We start from the raw sequence: 27796 nt of genomic DNA on the forward strand, positions 1-27796 counted from the left end.
TAACTATTTTGCGATGAATTAGTTAGCATTTGGTCTGACAAAGTTGAGAGATGCAGTAGGCTTTCCTTGCAGTTATTGCAACATGATCACAAAGGTTGTTTCATGTTTGTTAGGTTGATTTGATTAGTGGTCAATGGTACATTTCTGTTTTTACAAACTGTCTATGTGGAAAAAATAATGGTTGTTTTAGGAAATGTTTGGTCTAGGTAGGGCTGAACTTTCTGTTAAGTGCATTGACATGCTCAGGTTTGTTTGTAGGTCACAGTGTGCTGATAGCAAAGGGCATGAAATGCTAATTACTCCCCGATAGAAGCCATTAAAGGCCCAGTGCAGTCAAATGTGATTTCCTGTGTATTATACTATGAGGTTGGAATAATGTGAAAATTATGATAGTGCCCTTTTAGTGTAAGAGCTGTTTGAAAAGACCCCCTTAAATGTCAGCCTGTTGTGGTGGGATACAGTTTGCCCGCATGGTGTCATCATAGATGAGTTAACAGATCAATAAAGTTCCAAACCTCGCTGCCAACAGTTTTCCCCTCCCCACTCAGATCACTCTCACAGTCCTAGCTAAATTATTGCTTGAGAAATTCTTTGCTGAGAACGATCACAGCAAGGTACTTAATTGTTACCTAGAAATTATTTGATATTTAGATAAAAACGGGTGCATTTAACCTTTTCACCCCCCCCCAAAAAAAACAGGTTTAAATCAATTCACTGCCCTCACTTGAAAGCAATGAAACCGATTTTGATTTCTAGTTTGTCGAGGTAAAAAGGTGCTCGAGGATGTGGGCATTGATGTAGTGTCTTGTTGCTTCTCTGCGGTGGCTGTTCAAAGACTTTTGTGTAAATCGTTAATAATCATCAAGTAGAGAGGTTTCCCTTTTGATAGTGTATCATAGGCATAAATGTCTCTGCCTCCCTTGCAATCCAACATGAGGGATTCTGCAATGCTGGGCTTTTTTTATTTGATTTTTTTGCATTCTGAATGCATTAGGGCCCTACATGTAATTTTATTATCTTAAACATTTTTTTGTTTTGAATTGTTATCGATTGGTTTGGGCAATAGCGCTGTTTTGGTGAAATGTGTTGTTGCTCTGACATGCCATGTGTTATCAACAGGCTGTGTCTCGTGGCTGTGCAGACCTGCCCTATTCACTGTGCAACTGGCTCTAGTCTAAACCAGCATGTTATTATTGTTTGCTTAATGTGTGTGTGTGTGTGTGTGTGTGTGTGTGTGTAGGAGTTCACCGTCCCTGACTACCGAGGTCACCTGCAGGACCAGCAAGGTCGACGAAGGCCCTCCTTGCTTTCGGAATTCCACCCTGGAACTGAGAGGTACTTAACGATATCAACGGCCACCTCCGCTTCAAAAGCCTGTTATTATAGTCTGTTGGGGGGATGATGACAGTAATTTCTGGGATTTTTCAGTTATCCTAAAAGTAGCACAAAAGAAAAGGTCTACTCATATGGCCAGTTTCCCTGACCCATATTAAGCCTAGTCTTGGACTAAGAAGTACTTTCAATCGAGAGTCTCCATATGCCTTTTAGGTTAGTACTGGCTGTTATCTGGTGTCTGGGAAACCATCCTATAGAGTAGCACTGTTCAATTCCAGTTCTGGTTTTTATTTGCACTCACCTGGTGTCCCACGTTTTGAAGGTAAGGATGAAAAACAGAAGTGTTTCGGCCCTATAGGACCGACATTGAACATCCCTGCTATAGAATGTACTAGTGCATAAAACCCTGTTCTGAGTTCCGGATCCTGACTCAGACCAGGGTCAATACGGAATGCGGCTTCTAGGGCTCACCCCGTTTTGTCAATTGGTCGATAGGCTGTTGGTCGCCCGAGATTAATTTAGTCGAGCAGTATCAAAAATTATATTTTATGGTGTATAAGACACCGGTCTGACTTTCGCCTGTCCATTGTGGGGATGGTGCGGTCCATCACCGAGACATACTACTGCAATTTTATATGGCCATATTACCTAAGAACAATGGTACCACACTAATAAAAATATTATTTTATAACAAATGCCCTTTTCCTGTGTTGGATAGCGGTCGCTGTCCGCGGTTCTGAAACATCAATGCGCTGTTGAATTGGCGCCTTTTTCCTAGACCGTGTTGCTATGTGCATAATAGCAAAGTTAACCAGCATGTTGCTGTTGAGAACAATGCGGCGGATGCAGCAGCAGCGTTAGGAGATGAAAAAACAGCATTTGCCTTAATTGTCTACGAAAAGTGAGGAGGGGCACTCCTGAGTGGGGCAGCGTTTTAGGGGTTAGGGGAGGGTTTAGTGAGCCGGGATGTCCTTGTCCCATCGCGCCCTAGCAACTCCTTGTGGAGGGCCAGGCGCATGCACGCTGAATTCATCATTTGGACTGTGTTTTCTCCTACACATTGGTGCGGCTGGCTTTCGGGTCGTGTTTCGGGGGATGCGTGGATCTCGACCTCCGCCTCTCCCGAGTCCCATTGCTGCAACTCCCGTACGGACAAGACTGTAACTACCAGTTTGGATATCACAAGAAAAAGGGGTAAAATGTACCGAAAGAAAAGTGAGAAGATGGGGAAACCCCAACTTAATTAGGTCTATAATCAATAGTCTAACTGTTAAATGTGCCTGGCTTTATAAATCATCCATATTGGAAAAGTATTCAGACCATGACTTTTTCCACATTTTGTTAGGTTATAGCCTTATTCTAAAATGTATGAAATTTGTTTTTTTTCCATCATCAATCTAAACACAATACCCCATAATGACAAAGCAAAAACAGATTTTTAGTAATGTTTGATAATTTCTTAAAAATAAAAAACATCACATTTACATAAGTATTCAGACATTTTACTCAGTACTTTGTTGAAGCTCCTTTGGAAGCAATTACAGCCTCGAGTCTTCTTGGGTATGACGCAACAAGCTTGGCATGCCTGTATTTGGGGAGTTTCTCCCATTCTTCTCTGCAGATCCTCTCAAGCTCTGTCAGGTTGGATGGGGAGCATTGCTGCTCAGCTATTTTCAGGTCTCCAGAGATGTTCGATCGGGTTCAAGTCCAGCTCTGGCTGAGCCACTCAATGACATTCAGAGACTTGTCTTGAAGCCACTCATGATTTGTCTTGGCTGTGTACTTAGGGTCGTTGTCCTGTTGGAAGGTGAACCTTCACCCCAGTCTGAGGTCCTGAGCAGGTTTTCATCAAGGATCTCTCTGTACTTTGCTCTGTTCATCTTTGCCTCGACCTAGTCTCCCAGTACCTGTCGCTGAAAAACACCATCACAGCATGTTGCTGCCACCTTTCTTCACCGTAGGAATGGTGCCAGGTTTCTTCCAGACGTGACGCTTGGCATTCAGGCCAAAGAGTTCAATCTTGGTTTCATCAGACCAGAAAATCTTGTTTCTCATGGTCTGAGAGTCTTTAGGTGCCATTTTGGCAAACCGTAAGCGTGCTGTCATGCCTTTTACTGAGGAGTGGCTTCTGTCTGGCCACTACCATAAAGGTGTGATTTTGTGCTGCGGAGATGGTTGTCCTTCTGGAAGGTTCTCCCATCTTTACAGATAAACTCTGGAGCTCTGTCAGTGACCCTTGGATTCTTGGTCACCTCCATGACCAGGCCCTTCTCCCCCTGATTGCTCAGTTTGGCCTGGCATTCAGCTCAAGGAAGAGTCTTGGTGGGTCCAATCTTCCATTTCAGATCGATGGAGGCCACTATGTTCTTGGCGGCCTTCAATGCTGCAGTACCATTCCCCAGGTCTGTGCCTTGACACAACCCTGTCTCGGCGCTCTACAGACAATTCCTTCGACCTCATGGCTTGGTTTTTGCTCTGACATGCACTGTCAACTGTGGGACCTTATCTAGACAGGTGTGTTCCTTTCCTAATCATGTCCAATCGATTGAATTTACCACAGATGGACTCCAAGTTGTAGAAACATCTCAAGGAGGATCAATGGGAACAGGATGCACTTGCATCCAGCCTGACGGGTTTCATCTCTGCCTGGTATGGCAACTGCTCGACATCTGACCGCAAGGCGCTACAGAGGGTAGTGCACACAGCCTACGACATCACTGGGGCCAAGCTTCCTGCCATCCAGGACCTCTATTCCAGGCTGTGTCAGAGGAAGGCCCTAAAAGTTGTCATAGAATCCAGCCACCCTAGGTCATAGATTGTTCTCTCTGCTACCTCACGGCAAGCTGTACTGGAGCGCCAAGTCGAGGTCCAAGAGGCTTCTAAACAGCTTCTACCCCCAAGCCGTAAGACTCCTGAACACATAATAAAATGGCTACCCAGACTATTTGCATTGCCCCTCCCCCCTCTTCTATGCTGCTGCTACACTCTATTCTATTATCTATTATCATTTTAATAACTCTACCTACATGTACATATTACCTCGACACCGGTGCCCCCGCACATTGACACTCTGTACCAGTATCCCCCTGTATATAGCCTCACTATTGTTATTTACTGCTGCACTTTAATTATTTGTTACTTTTATCTCGTACCTTTTTTTTAATAGGTATTTTCATAACTACATTGTTGATTAAGGGCTTGTAAGTAAGCATTTCACTAAGGAATACCTGTTGTATTCGGCGCATGTGACAAATAAAATTTGATTTAAGCTCAATTTCGAGTCTCCTAGCAAAGGGTATGAATACTTATGTAAATAAGGTATTTTTAATACATTTGCAAATTTTTTTAACCTGTTATTTCTTTATCATTATGGGTGGGGTATTGTGTGTAGGTCGATTGCTAAGGATTTAAACTTTTTTTTAAATACATTTTGTAACGTATCAATAAGTCAAGGGGGCTGAAGGCACGGTACAGTGGGGCAAAAAAGTGGGGCTCCCACAGTTGATTTCTTCAAACCAAGCTGCTTACCTATTGCAGATTCAGTCTTCCCAGCCTGGTACAGGTCTACAATTTTGTTCCTGGTGTCCTTTGACAGCTCTTTGGTCTTGGCCATAGTGGAGTTTGGAGTGTGACTGTTTGAGGTTGAGGTGTCTTTTATACTGATAACAAGTTCAAACAGGTGCCATTAATACAGGTAACGAGTGGAGGACAGAGGAGCCTCTTAAAGACAAAGTTACAGGTCTGTGAGAGCCAGAAATCTTGCTTGTTTGTAGGTGACCAAATACTTATTTTCCACCATAATTTGCAAATAAATTCATTAAAAATCCTACAATGTGATTTTCTGTATTTTTTTTCTCATTTTGTCTGTCATAGTTGAAGTGTACCTATGATGAAAATTACAGGCCTCTCTCATCTTTTTAAGTGGGAGAACTTGCACAATTGGAAGCTGACTAAATTATTTTTTGCCCCACTGTATATCTACAGAAATAAGAGATTCTGTTTGAGTGTTCGTGTAGCCTACTGATTCCGTGAGGCTTGGCAACCACAACATGCTGGATAAACAGTTTGGCAATTGTATCTTTTTTGTTGTTGCTATGCTGTAATAAAGGCTTCATGCTTTCCCCCCCGTTAGAACAGCCTTTTACTTATAATTTATTTAATGATCTCCTTGTTGTTTTTGTTATTACCATCATTATAATATTAAGTAATGCTATCATTAGTAGGTTTCGTATAGCAGCCTTGTATAACCACCATTGAGCTGAAGGTCAAAGAGGGCATCCTGTTTAGTCCTAATACCATAACTTTCTTAGGCCAGTATTTCAATACTGTATCAATTAATTAATTAATTTGTTCATGTCATCACACAGCATGTGTCATTCAGGATTTGAAATGCAATCAAGCATTTTCGTTTTAAAATACAATAAAGGGACCCTTGAATAATTAGCGTGAACAATAAGTAAATTGTTCCATTTCACAAATTAATGCTAATGATTTTAGTCTTTGCCCTTAAACAAAAAAAATACATTACAACAGACTCTGGTATGCTTATAATTTGTTTACATTCTTCAAACGATCAGAAAAGTGATATTATATTCTAACAGCATCTGTTTGGCATGCATAATATACAGTGCCTGCTCCTTACATTATTTTTCTTAATCTCCAGTATTTTCCACAACTAGTCAAATTTATTCTACACATCCGACTTCCCATTTTACCTACTGAGCCACAAGTAAACATTCCCCCGTTTTCAAGTTTTTGTCATGTCCTCTGCATCCATTTTGCTGTCATGTGTTTGGAGTTTGTTATAACCCATTTTATTGATGTGATTATGATATGCTTTAGGTCAGGGTGTATTGGTCACGTGCGTGCGACGCATTCATGTCACGTAAAGAGCGCAAGGGTTTAGGGAATGTTTTTCCCAAATGAATGAGGGATTTTTGGTACACTTATTTATCGATCTATCTATCACGCAGCAAATCTGCGCACAATCAAGTCAATTGCAGTCGGACACCCTCCTAGTCATTTGTTGTCTTCATTATTTTATCAAGCGGTGCGCTTGAAGCATCAGACCATCTCAGTGCATAAAGTTGATTTGATAAACTCATAGAATGTGTCTATAAATGGAAAAATATACTTTAAAATTCAATCAATTAGTTGGGAAGATCAGACAACTCTCAGTCGCCCAAGATTTTTTGCATCTCGGTAAGGCTATGACCCCTGGTATCATATTAAATCAAATCAAATCAAATCAAATCAAATTTTATTTGTCACATACACATGGTTAGCAGATGTTAATGCGAGTGTAGCGAAATGCTTGTGCTTCTAGTTCCGACAATGCAGTAATAACAAGTAATCTAACTAACAATTCCAAAACTACTGTCTTGTACACAGTGTAAGGGGATAAAGAATATGTACATAAGGATATATGAATGAGTGATGGTACAGAGCAGCATAGGCAAGATACAGTAGATGGTATCGGGTACAGTATGTACAAATGAGATGAGTATGTAAACAAAGTGGCATAGTATAGTATAAAGTGGCTAGTGATACATGTATTACATAAGGATACCGTCGATGATATAGAGTACAGTATATACGTATGCGTATGAGATGAATAATGTAGGGTAAGTAACATTTATATAAGGTAGCATTGTTTAAAGTGGCTAGTGATATATTTACATCATTTCCCATCAATTCCCATTATTAAAGTGGCTGGAGTTGAGTCAGTGTCAGTGTGTTGGCAGCAGCCACTCAGTGTTAGTGGTGGCTGTTTAACAGTCTGATGGCCTTGAGATAGAAGCTGTTTTTCAGTCTCTCGGTCCCAGCTTTGATGCACCTGTACTGACCTCGCCTTCTGGATGATAGCGGGGTGAACAGGCAGTGGCTCGGGTGGTTGATGTCCTTGATGATCTTTATGGCCTTCCTGTGACATCGGGTGGTGTAGGTGTCCTGGAGGGCAGGTAGTTTGCCCCCGGTGATGCGTTGTGCAGACCTCACTACCCTCTGGAGAGCCTTACGGTTGAGGGCGGAGCAGTTGCCGTACCAGGCGGTGATACAGCCCGCCAGGATGCTCTCGATTGTGCATCTGTAGAAGTTTGTGAGTGCTTTTGGTGACAAGCCGAATTTCTTCAGCCTCCTGAGGTTGAAGAGGCGCTGCTGCGCCTTCTTCACAATGCTGTCTGTGTGAGTGGACCAATTCAGTTTGTCTGTGATGTGTATGCCGAGGAACTTAAAACTTGCTACCCTCTCCACTACTGTTCCATCGATGTGGATAGGGGGGTGTTCCCTCTGCTGTTTCCTGAAGTCCACAATCATCTCCTTAGTTTTGTTGACGTTGAGTGTGAGGTTGTTTTCCTGACACCACACTCCGAGGGCCCTCACCTCCTCCCTGTAGGCCGTCTCATCGTTGTTGGTAATCAAGCCTACCACTGTTGTGTCGTCCGCAAACTTGATGATTGAGTTGGAGGCGTGCGTGGCCACGCAGTCGTGGGTGAACAGGGAGTACAGGAGAGGGCTCAGAACGCAACCTTGTGGGGCCCCAGTGTTGAGGATCAGCGGGGAGGAGATGTTGTTGCCTACCCTCACCACCTGGGGGCGGCCCGTCAGGAAGTCCAGTACCCAGTTGCACAGGGCGGGGTCGAGACCCAGGGTCTCGAGCTTGATGACGAGCTTGGAGGGTACTATGGTGTTGAATGCCGAGCTGTAGTCGATGAACAGCATTCTCACATAGGTATTCCTCTTGTCCAGATGGGTTAGGGCAGTGTGCAGTGTGGTTGAGATTGCATCGTCTGTGGACCTATTTGGGCGGTAAGCAAATTGGAGTGGGTCTAGGGTGTCAGGTAGGGTGGAGGTGATATGGTCCTTGACTAGTCTCTCAAAGCACTTCATGATGACGGATGTGAGTGCTACGGGGCGGTAGTCATTTAGCTCAGTTACCTTAGCTTTCTTGGGAACAGGAACAATGGTGGCCCTCTTGAAGCATGTGGGAACAGCAGACTGGTATAGGGATTGATTGAATATGTCCGTAAACACACCGGCCAGCTGGTCTGCGCATGCTCTGAGGGCGCGGCTGGGGATGCCATCTGGGCCTGCAGCCTTGCGAGGGTTAACACGTTTAAATGTCTTACTCACCTCGGCTGCAGTGAAGGAGAGACCGCATGTTTTCGTTGCAGGCCGTGTCAGTGGCACTGTATTGTCCTCAAAGCGGGCAAAAAAGTTATTTAGTCTGCCTGGGAGCAAGACATCCTGGTCCGTGACTGGGCTGGGTTTCTTCCTGTAGTCCGTGATTGACTGTAGACCCTGCCACATGCCTCTTGTGTCTGAGCCGTTGAATTGAGATTCTACTTTGTCTCTGTACTGGCGCTTAGCTTGTTTGATAGCCTTGCGGAGGGAATAGCTGCACTGTTTGTATTCGGTCATGTTACCAGACACCTTGCCCTGATTAAAAGCAGTGGTTCGCGCTTTCAGTTTCACACGAATGCTGCCATCAATCCACGGTTTCTGGTTAGGGAATGTTTTAATCGTTGCTATGGGAACGACATCTTCAACGCACGTTCTAATGAACTCGCACACCGAATCAGCGTATTCGTCAATGTTGTTATCTGACGCAATACGAAACATCTCCCAGTCCACGTGATGGAAGCAGTCTTGGAGTGTGGAGTCAGCTTGGTCGGACCAGCGTTGGACAGACCTCAGCGTGGGAGCCTCTTGTTTTAGTTTCTGTCTGTAGGCAGGGATCAACAAAATGGAGTCGTGGTCAGCTTTTCCGAAAGGGGGGCGGGGCAGGGCCGTATATGCGGCGCGGAAGTTAGAGTAACAATGGTCCAAGGTCTTTCCTCCCCTGGTTGCGCAATCGATATGCTGATAAAATTTGGGGAGTCTTGTTTTCAGATTAGCCTTGTTAAAATCCCCAGCTACAATGAATGCAGCCTCCGGATAAATTGTTTCCAGTTTGCAGAGAGTTAAATAAAGTTCGTTCAGAGCCATCGATGTGTCTGCTTGGGGGGGGATATATACGGCTGTGATTATAATCGAAGAGAATTCTCTTGGTAGATAATGCGGTCTACATTTGATTGTGAGGAATTCTAAATCAGGTGAACAGAAGGATTTGAGTTCCTGTATGTTTCTTTCATCGCACCATGTCACGTTAGTCATAAGGCATACGCCCCCGCCCCTCTTTTTACCAGAAAGATGTTTTTTCCTGTCTGCGCGATGCGTGGAGAAACCTGTTGGCTGCACCGCTTCGGATTGCGTCTCTCCAGTAAGCCACGTTTCCGTGAAGCAAAGAACGTTACAGTCTCTGATGTCCCTCTGGAATGCTACCCTTGCTCGGATTTCATCAACCTTGTTGTCAAGAGACTGGACATTGGCAAGAAGAATGCTAGGGAGTGGTGTGCGCTGTGCCCGTCTCCGGAGTCTGACCAGAAGACCGCCTCGTTTCCCTCTCTTAACATTGTTTAGACATGAAAAATATGTAGAATTGCAACAACAAAAATCTGCAAACAAGGGGGATGTGAGAAGTTTGGGGTAGCATGGGTTGGGATTTGTTGCTACGCTGATGAATGACTATCCATCCGGACTTTTGCCACCTAGGAAATGTGTGTTACCGGACCTTCTCAAATAATACTTGAGCACCCCTGGCATAGATGTTATTGTTGAAGGTAGTCACTATAGATGTTATTCCTGTATCATGAGGAATGTGTGTGATCTGATGTTTACCTTCCTCCTCCAGGCCTCCAGAGAGACGTCATGGCTACGAGCAGCAGTTCCACAGTGTCACCTCCCAGCAGCAGGCTGACGGCCACGAGGCTCTGGAGGCCAAGCGGCCCCGCATGGAGACTGTCTCGGAGGCCCACTTCGCCCGCGGTGCCCTGCCCGGGGGAATCATTTTACCCCTGCAGTCCCACCAGGTTCAGGACAGCCTCAGAGCCAACTTAGGGGAGGTCAATAAGGTGCACGTCGCCGATCTACCTAGTTCTAATAAAGACATAGAAAATGATGGCTAAAGCAATGTATTAAACCCTCAATGACTTTAAATATGTTTGAGGATATCGATTTCAGCAAGGTGAGGTGCAGCATGGCTCATTTTGATCACATAATGATAATTTATTTGGGATACAAGTTGAGTTGTAGATTCTGTACAGTCTGTCAGTGACTCTGACTACATTGTAGTCAATCTCAAACATGCACAATGTATTGAACCCTCGTTCACTGCAGTGGACTCACGTTCTCTGTCTGTGTTCCAGGAGACCCAGTTCAGTGGCATGAAAGCCGAGTCCCAGGCTCCAGGAGGGCTGCACCACGTGGGGGAGGTGCCTGACAGCTCGCCCTCCAGATTGTCCAAGGAGGAGCTGATCCAGAGCATGGACCGTGTGGACAGAGAGATCGCTAAAGTGGAGCAGCAGATCTTCAAGCTGAAGAAGAAGCAGGTTGTTTAGGCCACTGTTACGTGACACACTTTAATAGCCTGCCCCAGACCTGTTGAAATTATTCTGTGATTTGTGTCGATAAAAATATTTCCTGTCTTGGAGCTCTAGCCAATGGCATAAATATTGGAGTTGATTTAAACAGTGCCCATAAACCAAATGCATCAAAATTACATCTGATGGAATTGTTGATTGAACTAAAACAAATGTATTTTTGTCATGCATACATGCCCACTAATACAAATATTTCACAAGATATTATAACTGAGTGAAAAGCCTCGTCTCAGTAACAAGGAGGTGGAAATGAACCTGTCTCTGTTGGAAGTGAGCCAGACATGGTTAAAGGGCCTTAAGCTAAGCCCCACAGGTTAGCTAGTAGTCTCAGGGAGGGCCACTCATCTCCAGGCAGAGCTACAGGTTGCCCCCCCCCCCCCCCCCCCCCCCCGCCTGTGGGATTATTTGCTATGTCAATCGCTCTTCCTGTCCTGACCTGGTGAAGTGAGCATTAACTTGCTTCATAAAAATGTTTGTAGTTGGATAGAAAAAAACACATATTTTTGGAATCCCTACTCATTAGAAAGGAAGGTAAACTGAGCTTGGCTTTGGGAGAAAGTAAATGTTTATGTTTTCCTGAAGCTTTTCCCAGGATTTTCTGGGTTTTATTTATTCAAGGTATTCCAGGAACCCCTAATCTCAGGCGGCTTTCTATAACCAGGTTGTTTACTTAACCTTAAGCATGTAAACGCACACAGACACACCAGTTCAACTATTGTACACACACTAGTTTAACTATCAGTCAATAGTCTTAGATGGTGCATAGATCAGCCATTATCAGTTACATTACAGAGCTCTTAAAATAAATGCCCTAAAACAAGTTGGTGGGGAATAATCCGGCATGAGCCTCACATATCAGAGACTGGAATCAGATTAACACTGAGCCTTGTCTTCCTGTCCAGCCACCACCATTAGCTGAATCGAGGTGGATTTAGAAAACGTGAATATGCAGCATGAAACCCATGCCTAATTTTATTGTATGATTTATGGAGGAGAGGAAGTTTACCATATAATATTTTCCTGTGTGTGTTTGTCTGCGCACATTCATTTATTGACAGAGGTAATGTGTTGATGTTGTCTCTTAGCAACAACTGGAGGAGGAAGCGGCGAAGCCAGTGGAGCCAGAAAAGCCAGTGACCCCTCCCCCCATACCACAGGAACACAACAAGCACCGCAGCATTGTCCAGATCATCTATGACGAGAACAGGGTGGGTTTAATGGGGAATCCTCCGCTACTGTACACATGCTGCACTCCACCTTTACTATAGCTGTGACTACACAGACAACTCCATGTGTCTGGTGGTTTTACCACGCTGTACTGTTATCTACTTCATACTTGATAAAAGTTATGAATCTGGAGGGGCAATGCATAACAATACTTAAATCTTACAATGCTTGTTTATAAGTTTCTAGGGCTAGAAAGGCTTGAATGTCATCCAGGATTCCGTTAAGTCTTTTTGTTCATGTGTCATGGATATTTTTTCAAGACAGTCCCTTTGGAGTTGTGTGTGTGAATTATATGTGTGTGTTTTGCTCGTGTGTATTTCTGTCAGAGAGCGAGACATATTGAGAGAGAAAGGGTGCGTATAAAACAGGATAGAGTGTCCCAGCTCTCCCCAAAAAATTACGCTGCCGGAGGTGGGTTCACCGCCTGCGTACGCGACATGGCCGTGAATTGCGCAGCGCTATAGTAGCTCTCCCCCGCCTGGCTCATGCAGCAATGCTTCTCAGTGAGCAAATGGGGAAGAGGGACTGAGTACAGAGTGTTATGCTAATTATCGCCATCTACACAGAAAATGTGAATTGCATGCAATTACCACGTACCATGTGCTCAGGTAGAAGCTATTAGCCATTAGCCCAAATTAATAAAACTGTTTCAGAGTTGATACTTTTGCATCCAGGTATAATGATGTGGGTGAGTCAAATTATTTGAATGACTTTATTTCATATGATTTAATACATGCTACTAACAAAGTGTGCTCCATTTTGAAATAGAAATGAAAATAAATAAACTTTATTACATAATATAAATGTTTAATCATTTTGAGACTACAGTAAATGGGATTACTGCTATGTTATACATCTGCAGTCATGGTTGCCTTGTTTGTCTACATCCTAGTGGCTACTGTAGTCTTTTTACTGTAGAAAAAAATCTCTAAAGTGGTCCCAGGTGACGCAGGTAGCATGCGAGGGAGTGCCAACTGCTCCTGCGCAATCCCCCGACTGCGTGTATCTTGTGTTTTTTAGCAGAAGGAGAAGGGAGGGAGGGACTGTGTGTGGAGGTTACTGTTGGTCGTGTCTGCACTGCATCCTTTTCAGGCAGCCATTAACCCTTTTACCAGGAAAGCTTCTCCTCAGCCAAGACTGTGAGAGCAGAGCTACGGGCCACGTAGAACATTCCCCTTGTGGTCTTGGTTATCTGCCACAGCAGTATCTGGGCAGAGTTTTTATGAAAATATTGTTTTTTAAAAATGTGTTTTTAGATAGTTTTTTTTACAGTTTACAGTCTTGTGTGATATGTGATTTGTCACTATTGCCAAGGTCTATTAATTATGCTCTACCGGAACACTATTTTCTCTGTCTTTGTATTGTGTGTCTGCTTTTCAAACAACTGTAGCTTCTCAATTCTTTATGCGTCATTTGGACAAAAGCTTAGAAACCACAAAAAATCACAAGCAAACGATATGCAAAAAGAATTCAGAGATGGACACATTCCTATTACTTATGTAAATTAGTTTGGAAATACAGTACATGGAGATCACATGCTTTGGAGAATTTATTTGGTCACTCGCTCAGCTGATTGAGCTTCTTATTGAAACTCGTTTTATAACCTGGCCCGACAATCTCCCTTGGCTTTCCTCTTTTGGGCAGGGAGATTCGCCGCACAGTGCTGCCTGGGAAAAAATACATATTTTTAGAGTTCAGACGCTTGGGAGTTCTAAAATATTGGAGCGTTTTGTGGAGTTGAGGGGGGGAAAAAGGGAAGATATTTTAGCAAATTAATGTGTCCAAATAGTTATTGTCTTATGCTGGCAAGAGTCTATGCTGCTGTAATTAAACACACGGAACCGCAGAGCCTGCAGGCCACATTGTGTGTTCAATCACAAAGGACTACTACTTTGAGTGAAGGGTCTCTATTATTTTGAGACCTACTAACTATCATCATATTGTGTATTTTATTACATTTCAGAAAAAAGCTGAAGAGGCCCATAAGATATTCGAAGGTCTTGGTCCTAAGGTTGAACTGGTAGGTGGTTGAGGGGTTTTTCAATGGTTGAATGATTGTTTCCTAGATAAGGTTCTTTGAAAAACTGCATATGGTAGCAATGATTTGAATTATTATAATAGTAGTAGCTAATGATAGTCATTACTTAGACTGATTTCTTTTTCTTAGCCCCTCTATAATCAGCCATCGGATACAAAAGTTTACCATGACAACATAAAGACGTGAGTATGCACTTTGTTTCTTGCATGTACGGTGTGTATGTATATACAGTGGGGCAAAAAAGTATTTAGTCAGCCACCAATTGTGCAAGTTCTCCCACTTAAAAAGATGAGAGGCCTGTAATTTTCATCATAGGTACACTTCAACTATGACAGACAATTTTTTTTTTAAATCCAGAAAATCACATTGTAGGATTTTTTAATTAATTAATTTGCAAATTATGGTGGAAAATAAGTATTTGGTCAATGACAAAAGTTTATCTCAATACTTTGTTATATACCCTTTGTTGGCAATGACAGAGGTCAAACGTTTTCTGTAAGTCTTCACAAGGTTTTCACACACTGTTGCTGGTATTTTGGCCCATTCCTCCACGCAGATCTCCTCTAGAGCGGTGATGTTTTGAGGCTGTTGCTGGTTAACACGGACTTTCAACTCCCTCCAAAGATTTTCTATGGGGTTGAGATCTGGAGACTGGCTAGGCCACTCCAGGACCTTGAAATGCTTCTTACGAAGCCACTCCTTCGTTGCCCGGGCGGTGTGTTTGGGATCATTGTCATTCTGAAAGACCCAGCCACGTTTCATCTTCAATGCCCTTGCTGATGGAAGGAGGTTTTCACTCAAAATCTCACGATACATGGCCCCTTTTCATTCTTTCCTTTACACGGATCAGTCATCCTGGTCCCTTTGCAGAAAAACAGCCCCAAAGCATGACGTTTCCACCCCCATGCTTCACAGTAGGTATGGTGTTCTTTGGATGCAACTCAGCATTCATTGTCCTCCAAACACGACAAGTTGAGTTTTTACCAAAAAGTTATATTTTGGTTTCATTTGACCATATGACATTCTCCCAGTCGTCTTCTGGATCATCCAAATGCTCTCTAGCAAACTTCAGACGGGCCTGGACATGTACTGGCTTAAGCAGTGGGACACGTCTGGCACTGCAGGATTTGAGTCCCTGGCGGCGTAGTGTGTTACTGATGGTAGGCTTTGTTACTTTGGTCCCAGCTCTCTGCAGGTCATTCACTAGGTCCCCCCGTGTGGTTCTGGGATTTTTGCTCACCGTTCTTGTGATCATTTTGACCCCACGGGGTGAGATCTTGCATGGAGCCCCAGATCGAGGGAGATTATCAGTGGTCTTGTATGTCTTCCATTTCCTAATAATTGCTCCCACAGTTGATTTCTTCAAACCACGCTGCTTACCTATTGCAGATTCAGTCTTCCCAGCCTGGTGCAGGTCTACAATTTTGTTTCTGGTGTCCTTTGACAGCGCTTTGGTCTTGGCCATAGTGGAGTTTGGAGTGTGACTGTTTGAGGTTGTGGACAGGTGTCTTTTATACTGATAACTAGTTCAAACAGGTGCCATTAATACAGGTAATGAATGAGTGGAGGACAGAGGAGCCTCTTAAAGAAGAAGTTACAGGTCTGTGAGAGCCAGAAATCTTGCTTGTTTGTAGGTGACCAAATACTTATTTTCCACCATAATTTGCCAATAAATTCATTAAAAATCCTACAATGTGATTTTCTCGATTTTTTTTTTTTTTTTTGTTTGTTTTGTCTGTCATAGTTGAAGTGAACCTATGATGAAAATTACAGGCCTCTCATCTTTTTAAGTGGGAGAACTTGCACAATTGGTGGCTGACTAAATACCTTTTTGCCCCACTGTGTGAACCTCTATTTTGATAATTAATGGTTGAGTTTTGTCTGCACTGTCAGCCGGGTCATGAATTCTCTGTTTGCTCCATTGACACAAGTGAGAAAGATTGAAAAAGAGGATCCGTCGGTGTAAAGTGAAAGAAACATATAGCTAGGTTAATGTAGGGGTGTAGATGGTAGGGTTGAAGGCCAGGATGTCTGGGTCTAACCATGAGAAACTGGCCTATGGTTGAGGCCTTTTAATCAAGGACTTTACTTGTGTGCACTTAAGGTGGCCCAACCACTGTTCTTACCCCTCAGTGATGGTGTCCTAAGGAGAGATGGTATGTAGGGTTGCGCATTTTGGGAATATTCAGTGGTGGGAATTAGCAGGAATATATGGGAATTAACGGAAATATATGCAAATTAATATTCATACCACTTAAATATAGATGTATTTTGCTTTGGATATATTTACCATATCATATGGAGACGAACATAAACCTTTTACCTTATCATAAGTAGACATAATTGCAAATGATTAAATCCTTCCAATAGAAAAAAACATTTAGTTACATATTGAACTTTAATTGAGTTGACTCTTCACATGGAATGATTTCACTGAACAACAAAAGGGAATATTGAATGATCCCCAATGATCCTTCCACCCCAACCAACCTCACTACTCACTGGACCCTTTTGATAACTCGACTAAGCATGCCTCTCCTTAATGTCAATATGCCTTGTCCATTGCTGTTCTGGTTAGTGTTTATTGGCTTATTTCACTGTAGAACCTCTAGTCCTGCTCACTATACCTTATCCAACCTATTAGTTCCGCCACCCACACATGCGATGACATCTCCTGGTTTCAATGATGTTTCTAGAGACAGTATCTCTCTCATCATCACTCAATACCTATGTTTACCTCCATTGTATTCACATCCTACCATACCTTTGTCTGTACATTATACCTTGAAGCTATTTTATCGCCCCCATTGCTTTTAGCCGTACCCTTATCCTACTCCTCCTCTTTTCCTCTGGTGATGTAGAGGTGAATCCAGGCCCTGCAGTGCCTAGCTCCACTCCTATTCCCCAGGCGCTCTCTTTTGATGACTTCTGTAACCGTAATAGCCTTGGTTTCATGCATGTTAACTGCTTGTGACTCTCAAACCGGGAGCGTAATCATCGCCTGACACTAATTAGCATAACGCAACGGACATAAATCTTCCTAGAAAATCTTCCTATTCATGAAAATCACAAGTGAAATATATTGGAACACAGCTTAGCTTTTTGTTAATCACCCTGTCATCTCAGCTTTACAGCCAAAGCTAGACAAGCATTTGTGTAAGTTTATCATAGACTAGCATAGCATTATGCCTTGCTAGCAGCAGGCAACCTTGTCACGAAAATCAGAAAAGCAATCAAATTAAATCGTTTACCTTTGAACTTCGCATGTTTTCACTCACGAGACTCCCAGGTAGATAGCCAAAGTTCATTTTTTCCCAAAATATTATTTTTGTAGGCGAAATAGCTCCGTTTGTTCTTCACGTTTGGCTGAGAAATCACCCGGAAATTGCGGTCACGACAACGGCGAAAAATATTTCATATTAGCAACATAATATCGACAGAAACATGACAAACGTTGTTTATAATCAATCCTCTAATATCTATTCGATAATATATCCGTTGGGACAATTCGTTTTTCAGTAGGACCGATTGGAGTAATGGCTACCTCTGTATTTTATCTCTCTCGGAGAATCTCTCTCGGAGCCACCATGTGACCACTTACGCAATGTAGCCGCCTACGGCTATTCTTCAACATAAATGTGTAAAACTACGTCACAATGCTGTAGACACCTTGGGGAATACGTAGAAAGCGTAAGCTCGTTGATGACACATTCACAGCTCAATAGGGACTCATTGGAACGCAGCGCTTTCAACACCTGGGGCACTTCCGGATTGGATTCTTCTCAGGCTTTCGCCTGCAACATCAGTTCTGTTATACTCACAGACAATATCTTTACAGTTTTGGAAAAATTAGTGTTTTCTATCCAAAGCTGTCAATTATATGCATATTCTAGCATCTTGTCCTGACAAAATATCCTGTTTAAAACAGGAATGTTTTTTTTCCAAAAATGAAAATACTGCCCCCTAATATTTGAAGCCTCCTCCCTAGGTTTGTTTCATCCACTGCTTTAGCACACTCTGCCAACCCGGATGTTCTAGCTGTGTCTGAATCCTGGCTTAGGAAGACCACCAAAAAATTCTGAAATGTTCATCCCTAACTACAACATTTTCAGACAAAGATAGAACTGCCAAAGTGGGCGGTGTTGCAATCTACTGCAAAGATAGCCTGCAGAGTTCTGTCCTACTATCCAGGTCTGTACCCAAACAATTTTAATTTCTACTTTTAAAAATCCACCTCTCTAAAAACAAGTCTCTCACCGTTGCCGCCTGCTATAGACCACCCTCTGCCCCCAGCTGTGCTCTGGACACCATATGTGAACTGATTGCCCCCCATCTATCTTCAGAGCTCGTGCTGCTAGGCGACCTAAACTGGAACATGCTTAACACCCCCGCCATCCTACAATCTAAGCTTGATGCCCTCAATCTCACACAAATGATCAATGAACCTACCAGGTACCTCCCCAAAGCCGTAATCACGGGCACCCTCATAGATATCATCCTAACCAACTTGCCCTCTAAATACACCTCTGCTGTCTTCAACCAAGATCTCAGAGATCATTGCCTGCATCCGTAATGGGTCAGCGGTCAAACGACCTCCACTCATCACTGTCAAACGCTCCCTGAAACACTTCAGCGAGCAGGCCTTTCTAATAGACCTGGCTGGGGTATCCTGGAAGGATATTGATCTCATCCCGTCAGTAGAGGATGCCTGTTTTTTTTTAAATGCCTTCCTAACCATCTTAAATAAGCATGCCCCATTCAAGAAATTTAGAACCAGGAACAGATATAGCCCTTGGTTCTCCCCAGACCTGACTGCCATTAACCAACACAAAAACATCCTATGGCGTTCTGCATTAGCATCGGACAGCCCCCGTGATATGCAGCTGTTCAGGGAAGCTAGAAACCATTATACACCGGCAGTTAGAAAAGCCAAGGCTAGCTTTTTCAAGCAGAAATTTGCTTCCTGCAACACTAACTCAAAAAAGTTCTGGGACACTGTAAAGTCCATGGAGAATAAGAACACCTCCTCCCAGCTGCCCACTGCACTGAAGATAGGAAACACTGTCACCACTGATAAATCTACAATAATTGAGAATTTCAATAAGCATTTTTCTACGGCTGGCCATGCTTTCCACCTGGCTACTCCTATCCCGGTCAACAGCACTGCACCCCCCACAGCAACTCGCCCAAACCTTCCCCATTTCTCCTTCTCCCAAATCCAGTCAGCTGATGTTCTGAAAGGGCTGCAAAATGTGGACCCCTACAAATCAGCCGGGCTAGACAATCTGGACCCTTTCTTTCTAAAATTATCTGCCGAAATTGTTGCCACCCCTATTACTAGCCTGTTCAACCTATTTCGTGTCGTCTGAGATTCCCAAAGATTGGAAGGCAGCTGCGGTCACCCCCCTCTTCAAAGGGGGGGGGGGGGGGCACTGTTGACCCAAACTGCTACAGACCTATATCAATCCTACCCTACCTTTCTAAGGTCTTCGAAAGCCAAGTCAACAAACAGATTACCGACCATTTCGAATCTCACCTATTCAATGCTATGCAATCTGTTTTCAGAGCTGGTCATGGGTGCACCTCAGCCACGCTCAAGGTCCTAAACGATATCTTAACCGCCATCGATAAGAAACGTTACTGTGCAGCCGTATTCATTGATCTGGCCAAGGCTTTCGACTCTGTCAATCACCACATCCTCATCGGTAGACTTGACAGCCTTGGTTTCTCAAATGATTGCCTCGCCTGGTTCACCAACTACTTCTCTGATAGAGTTCAGTGTGTCAAATCGGAGGGTCTGTTGTCCGGACCTCTGGCAGTCTCTATGGGGGTGCCACAGGGTTCAATTCTTGGACCGACTCTCTTCTCTGTATACATCAATAATGTCGCTCTTGCTGCTGGTGAGTCTCTGATCCACCTCTACGCAGACGACACCATTCTGTATACTTCTGGCCCTTCTTTGGACACTGTTAACAACCCTCCAGGCAAGCTTCAATGCCATACAACTCTCCTTCCGTGGCCTCCAATTGCTCTTAAATACAAGTAAAACTAAATGCATGCTCTTCAACCGATCGCTGCCTGCACCTGCCCACCTGTCCAACATCACTACTCTGGATGTCTCTGACAACTACAAATACCTAGGTGTCTGGTTAGACTGTAAACTCTCCTTCCAGACCCACATCAAACATCTCCAATCCAAAGTTAAATCTAGAATTGGCTTCCTATTTCGCAACAAAGCTCATGCTGCCAAACATACCCTTGTAAAACTGACCATCCTACTGATCCTCGACTTCGGCGATGTCATTTACAAAATAGCCTCCAATACCCTACTCAACAAATATGATGCAGTCTATCACAGTGCCACCTGTACTCTCTCGTTGGCTGGCCCTCGCTTCATACTCGTCGCCAAACCCACTGGCTCCATGTCATCTACAAGACCCTGCTAGGTAAAGTCCCCCCTTATCTCAGCTCGCTGGTCACCATAGCATCACCCACCTGTAGCACGCGCTCCAGCAGGTATATCTCTCTGGTCACCCCCAAAACCAATTCGTTCTTTGGCCGCCTCTCCTTCCAGTTCTCTGCTGCCAATGACTGGAACGAACTACAAAAATCTCTGAAACTGGAAACACTTATCTCCCTCGCTAGCTTTATGCACCAGCTGTCAGAGCAGCTCACAGATTACTGCACCTGTACATAGCCCACCTATAATTTAGCCCAAACAACTACCTCTTGCCCTGCTGTATTTATTTTGCTCCTTTGCACCCCATTATTTTTATTTCTACTTTGCACATTTTTCCACTGCAGATCTACCATTCCAGTGTTTTACTTGCTATATTGTACACTGCTCAAAAAAATAAAGGGAACACTTAAACAACACAATGTAACTCCAAGTCAATCACACTTCTGTGAAATCAAACTGTCCACATAGGAAGCAACACTGATTGACAAACTTCACATGCTGTTGTGCAAATGGAATAGACAACAGGTGGAAATTATAGGCAATTAGCAAGACACCCCCAATAAAGGAGTGTTTCTGCAGGTGGGGACCACAGACCACTTCTCAGTTCCTATGCTTCCTGGCTGATGTTTTGGTCACTTTTGAATGCTGGCAGTGCTTTCACTCTAGTGGTAGCATGAGACGGAGTCTACAACCCACACAAGTGGCTCAGGTAGTGCAGTTCATCCAGGATGGCACATCAATGCGAGCTGTGGCAAGAAGGTTTGCTGTGTCTGTCAGCGTAGTGTCCAGAGCATGGAGGCGCTACCAGGAGACAGGCCAGTACATCAGGAGATGTGGAGGAGGCCGTAGGAGGGCAACAACCCAGCAGCAGGACCGCTACCTCCGCCTTTGTGCAAGGAGGAGCAGGAGGAGCACTGCCAGAGCCCTACAAAATGACCTCTAGCAGGCCACAAATGTGCATGTGTCTGCTCAAACGGTCAGAAACAGACTCCATGAGGATGGTATGAGGGCCCGACGTCCACAGGTGGGGGTTGTGCTTACAGCCCAACACCGTACAGGACGTTTGGCATTTGCCAGAGAACACCAAGATTAGCAAATTCGCCACTGGCGCCCTGTGCTCTTCACAGATGAAAGCAGGTTCACACTGAGCACATGTGACAGAGTCTGGAGGCGCCGTGGAGAACGTTCTGCTGCCTGCACCATCCTCCAGCATGACCGGTTTGGCGGTTAGGTACCGAGATGAGATCCTCAGACCCCTTGTGAGACCATATGCTGGTGCGGTTGGCCCTGGGTTCCTCCTAATGCAAGACAATGCTAGACCTCATGTGGCTGGAGTGTGTCAAAAGTTCCTGCAATAGGAAGGCATTGATGCTATGGACTGGCCTGCCCGTTCCCCAGACCTGAATCCAATTGAGCACATCTGGGACATCATGTCTCGCTCCATCCACCAACGCCACGTTGCACCACAGACTGTCCAGGTGTTGGCGGATGCTTTAGTCCAGGTCTGGGAGGAGATCCCTCAGAAGACCATCCGCCACCTCATCAGGAGCATGCCCAGGCGTTGTAGGGAGATCATACAGGCACGTGGAGGCCACACACACTACTAAGCCTCATTTTGACTTGTTTTAAGGACATTACATCAAAGTTGGATCAGCCTGTAGTGTGGTTTTCCACTTTAATTTTGAGTGTTACTCCAAATCCAGACCTCCATGGGTTGCTAAATTTGATTTCCATTGATCATTTTTGTGTGATTTTGTTGTAAGTGCATTCTACTATGTAAAGAAAAAAGTATTTAATAAGAATATTTCATTTATTCAGATCTAGGATGTGTTATTTTAGTGTTCCCTTTATTTTTTTGAGCAGTGTATTTACTTTGCCACCATGGCATTTTTTTGTCTTTACCTCCCATATCTCACCTCATTTGCTCACATCGTATATTGACTTGTTTCTACTGTATTATTGACTGTATGTTTGTTTTACTCCATATAACAACTCTGTGTTGTTATATGTGTCGAACTGCTCTGCTTTATCTTCGCCAGGTCGTAATTGTAAATGAGAACTTGTTCTCAACTTGCCTACCTGGTTAAATAAAGGTGAAATAAAAAAATTAAAAAATAAAATCTCCCAAAAACATTTTCAACATACAGTGGGGCAAAAAAAATCTCATTTTGTCTGTCATAGTTGAAGTGTACCTATGATGAAAATTACAGGCCTCATCTTTTTAAGTAGGAGAACTTGCACAATTGGTGGCTGACTAAATACTTTTTTGCCCCACTGTACATCTGTAAAATGATAGTCTAAACTAAAGCTTTAGTTGTCTTCCTCTCAGGCTTCCATGTCTTGTCCCTGGACCTCCTCAATGTCCACCTCTTGAACATCAGACTCTAAGGCCTCATCTTTACTGTCCCTTTCCAACCTTGTTGCGGGTGGCTCGTTGTCAGGCTCAAAAAGGCTTTGGTGTGTGTGTGTGTGTGTTCCCACACAAGGACCAGTTGCACTCGGAGGTGGCTGATGTTGGTGTGATTTGGAGGATGATTGAGTCAACAGGGGAAAGAGCTTCAGATCCACGAAGTCCTTTCCACCAGGTGGCTGATGAGATATGTTGGCATGACTGCCATATTGCATCTCCTTCCCAAAGCCCTTGCTTGGAAGTGTACTTCCAAGAACCTTGCCCTGATCCAAGCCAAGGTGGCAAGACACGGCAGTGATCATACCATAGTCCTGGTTGATCTCTGCACCAGATAGGATGCTCTTGCCAGCATAATTGGGGTCCAACATGTACGCTACGGCGTGTATGGGCTTCAGGCAGAAGTCTTCACTTTTTGATGTCTTTCAAAACTGCAGTTTCCTCTGCTTGGCGCAACAGTGAATTGGGCAGGGCAGTACGGATTTCTTCTCTTACATCTGCAAGCAGTGTCAACGTCAGACAGAATGGCATTGTCTACCTTAATCTGTGCAATGGCTACTGCTATAGGTTTCAGGCTGCTTACCACTCTCTCCCAAAATCCTCTTGATGGGGCTGTCCATATCGGCAGACAGTGATATGGCCATTTCTTGGAGAGACTCCTTCCCCTCCAGGAGACTGTCAAACATAATGACAACACCACCTCAACGGGTATTGCTGGGCAGCTTCAATGTGGTGCTGTTATTCCTCTCACTTTGCAAGGTGAGGTAGATTGCTGCTATAACTTGATGACCCTTCACATACCTAACCATTTCCTTGGCTCTCTTGTGGAGTGTATCCATTGTTTTCAGTGCCATGATGTCCTTGAGGATCAGAGTTAATGCATGAGCAGCACAGCCAATGGGTGTGATGTGAGGGTAGGACTCCTCCACTTCAGACCAAGCACCCTTCATGTTCACACGGTTGTCTTTCACCAGTGCAAATACCTTCTGTGGTCCAAGGTCATTGATTACTGCCTTCAGCTCATCTGCAATGTAGAGACTGGTGTGTCTGTTGTCCCTTGTGTCTGTGTTCTTGTGGAATACTGGTTGAGGGGTGGAGATGATGTAGTTAATTATTCCTTGCCCACAAACATTCGACCACCCATCAGAGATGATTCTATTACTGCCCGTTTATCTATGATTTGCTCGACCTTGAACTCTGCATCCAGCAAATGGGTAGATAAAGCATGTCTGGTTGGAGGGGTGTATGCTGGGCGAAGAACATTCAGAAATCTCTTCCAATACACATTGCCTGTGAGCATCAGAGGTGAACCAGTTGCAAACACAGCTCGAGCAAGACATTCATCAGCCTTTCTCCGACTACCTTCCTCCACTGACTCAAGAAAAACTTCTGATTCAGGAAGACCGTGAGCTGTTGCTATTGATGAGGTATCTGATTCATCATTTTCACCTCGAATAGAAGTTGATGGACTTTCGTCAGAGGTTGCTTGTTGTGAGCGCTGGGGGAACTTCATGCACTTGGCCAGCTGATTCTCCATCTTTGTTGCCTTCACACATGATTTGGCACAGTATTTTCCAATGTACACAGCTTTTCCTTCTACATTAGCTGCAGTGATTACTATTTACTAGTTATTGAAAAAATGTCATATGCAATATATTCACCCCACCCAGTATTATAATCAAAATTTACCAGAAAGCATGTAGTCCTTGACTCAGACAGTGTAGGAGTGTGGGCTCTATATCATCTCATTTAGTGTGCAAGATCTTGAGAATCAGCTGTACAGTCGTGCCAAAAGTTTTGAGAATGACACAAATATTAATTTTCACAGTCTGCTGCCTCAGTGTCCTTAGATTTTTTGTTGTTGTCAGATATTACTATGGAATCCTGAAGTATAATTACTAGAATTTCATAAGTGTCAAAGGCTTTTATTGACAATTACATGACGTTGATGCGAAGAGTCCATATTAGCAGTGTTGACCCTTCTTTTTCAAAACCTCTGCCATCTGCCCTGGCATGCTGTCAATTAACTTCTGGGCCACATCCTGACTGATAGCAGCCCATTCTTGCATAATCAATGCTTGGAGTTTGTCAGAATTTGTGGGTATTAGTTTGTCCACCCGCCTCTTGAGGATTGACCACAAGTTCTCAATGGGATTAAGGTCTGGGGAGTTTCCTGGCCATGGACCCAAAATATTGATGTTTTGTTCCCCGAGCCACTTAGTTATCACTTTTGCCTTATGGCAAGGTGCTTCATCATGCTGGAAAAGGCATTGTTTGTCAACAAACTGTTCCTGGATGGTTGGGAGAAGTTGCTCTCGGAGGATGTGTTGGTACCGTTCTTTATTCATGGCTGTGTTCTTAGGCAAAATTGTGAGTGAGCCCACTCCCTTGGCTGAGGAACAACCCCACACATGAATTGTCTCCGGATGCTTTACTGTTGGCATGACACAGGACTGATGGTAGCGCTCACCTTGTCTTCTCCGGACAATCTTTTTTACGGATGCCCCAAACAATCGGAAAGGGGATTCATCAGAGAAAATGACTTTAGCCTAGTCCTCAGCAGTCCAATCCCTGTACCTTTTGCAGAATATCAGTCTGTCCCTGATGTTTTTCCTGGAGAGAAGTGGCTTCTTTGCTGCCCTTCTTGACACCAGGCCATCCTCCAAAAGTCTTCGCCTCACTGTGCATGCAGATGCTCTCACACCTGCCTGCTGTCATTCCTGAGCAAGCTCTGTACTGGTGGTGCCCCGATCCCGCAGCTGAATCAACTTTAGGTCCTGGCGCTTGCTGGACTTTCTTGGGCGCCCTGAAGCCTTCACAACAATTGAACCGCCCTCCTTGGAAGTTCTTGATGATCCGATAAGTGGTTGATTTATGTGCACTGGCAGCAATATCCTTGCCTGTGAAGCCCTTTTTGTGCAACGCAATGATGGCGGCACGTGTTTCCTTGCAGGTAACCATGGTTGACAGAGGAAGAACAATGATTCCAAGCACCTCAATCAGCATGACATAGTGATCTCCAGCCTTGTCCTCGTCAACACTCACACCTGCGTTTACGAAATAATCACTGACATGATGTCAGCTGGTCCTTTTGTGGCATGGCTGAAATGCAGTGGACATGTTTTTTGGGGATTCCATTCATTTGCATGGCAAAGAGGGAATTTGCATTTCATCTGATCACTCTTCATAACATTCTGGAGTATATGCAAATTGCCACCGTACAAACTGAGGTAGCAGACTTTGTGAAAATTAATAATTGTCATTCTCATAACTTTTGGCCATAACTGTACATGTGATGGAAGAGTGCACTCACTGTACATGCACAAGGTGCAATTCCATCGAATTGGGGACAGTTTCACCAAAATATTCCACAAGACCTAGAATTGCTTTCTGTATCCCACAGAAAAGGTTCACTGTTATAAGCTAACTTTTTTGTGATGAATTTAAGCAACATTTCCTGGCTTAACTTCCCATGGAAAATATCCGGGAAAAATCCTGAAATTTACCGGAAAGTTCCCGACGCTTTGCAACCCTAGTTAAGGTCATGAGAGCACCTCCCATGGCCTGTTTGTGTAAAGTACTTGTTACACACAGATCAGATGGCAAGTACATAACATCTAAATTGACCCTGTTGTTTCTTCAGGATTGTTTACTGTGTCTGCAATCTCTGTGTGAAATACCTCATGCACTGCATGTTGCTTTTGGAGGTAATGCTTTTTACTACACCACAGATGTTTTCTTCCCTCTATGGTTTGGTGACTCTCTAAAGTAATGACTCTGCACTCTGCTGCTGTGTTGTAGGAAGGAAGTAGTGATGTTGTTTGCCCAGCTCTTGTTGACCAATGATAGACAGCGGTTGTGTTGTTGATACAGGATCCTCTCCTTATTGATTTCTTTATATCCATGGAGAGGTGAAAGGCAGATAGTTAGGTTGATTATTTTAGTGCAATTAAATAGGCATGTTTTGTGCACATATAATATTGTGTACCTGTTTACTATTTCCTACAGGATAATTGTGTTGTATTGTTTACAGTAACAGTAGTGTCCCTATGGACCCTAGATCAGTGCACACCTCACTGACCAAACAATTTTTCTCTCTCTCCCAGTAATCAAGTGATGAGGAAGAAACTGATTCTGTTTTTCAAGAGAAGGAACCATGCTCGTAAACAAAGGGTAAGTCTCCCTGCTTTTGAGGTAGGGATTCAAGGGAAGGAAACTTCAAGGAAATGTGTTGAATGCTTCGAACAAAACAGACTGATACAAACAATTGAACCCAAACACACTTGGACAGCCTGACTGACATGGTTGTAAATCTCCACCACACAAGCTGTGCTCTCATAGAGATGACCCAAACGGACCATGGACAATAATACTTTGATTGTTTACCCCATTTGTAAGCTCTCTAACTGTATGCATACACAGTATGTTAAACTGCATTGCATTTCTCAATTTGGTGGCGTTTTATTGTCCGCTGCAGGTCTTTGACGCCAATTGAATTTTAAATTAATAGGTGGCAGTCACGCACGCTAGCTTTAGCTTACATGCCCTCTTATTGGTTTTAGAATTTCATGGTTGACATGTTTATAACACAAATTCTGTTTGAACAGGGTATCTCCTTGCATCCCTACTAGTATGGTACTGTAAGTCCAATCAGTGGCTTTCCCTTAGTCAATGGATTAAGTAACCAATGTCATCAAAGGGACAGACCTCAGACCAAAACAGCACTAGTGAAATTACTCTTATCAGTTAGTCAGCCCATAGCTAAAAATAGTTTTTACTAATGATCACCCCCATTGTAAACGTTTTCCTTTTTTAAATGATGAAGGTAGCTAGCTATGGTTAACTGTGTG

General features: G+C 43.8%; 1 protein-coding gene across 7 annotated transcripts in view; it reads left to right on the forward strand.

The window, feature by feature from the left end:
• LOC139418248 (nuclear receptor corepressor 1-like) overlaps window positions 1-27796 on the forward strand; it is a 126704-nt gene that overhangs the window by 12769 nt on the left and 86139 nt on the right. For all 7 annotated transcript variants that reach the window (XM_071167550.1, XM_071167553.1, XM_071167555.1 and 4 more), the window contains exons 3-9: window positions 1241-1335; window positions 10067-10286; window positions 10581-10763; window positions 11900-12022; window positions 14005-14061; window positions 14209-14261; window positions 27053-27119. In XM_071167550.1, the coding sequence (XP_071023651.1) occupies window positions 1241-1335; window positions 10067-10286; window positions 10581-10763; window positions 11900-12022; window positions 14005-14061; window positions 14209-14261; window positions 27053-27119 (798 nt within the window). The remainder of the gene's footprint in view (window positions 1-1240; window positions 1336-10066; window positions 10287-10580; window positions 10764-11899; window positions 12023-14004; window positions 14062-14208; window positions 14262-27052; window positions 27120-27796) is intronic.

The sequence above is a fragment of the Oncorhynchus clarkii genome, chromosome 10, assembly GCF_045791955.1.
Source record: "Oncorhynchus clarkii lewisi isolate Uvic-CL-2024 chromosome 10, UVic_Ocla_1.0, whole genome shotgun sequence".
Taxonomy (NCBI): domain Eukaryota; kingdom Metazoa; phylum Chordata; class Actinopteri; order Salmoniformes; family Salmonidae; genus Oncorhynchus; species Oncorhynchus clarkii.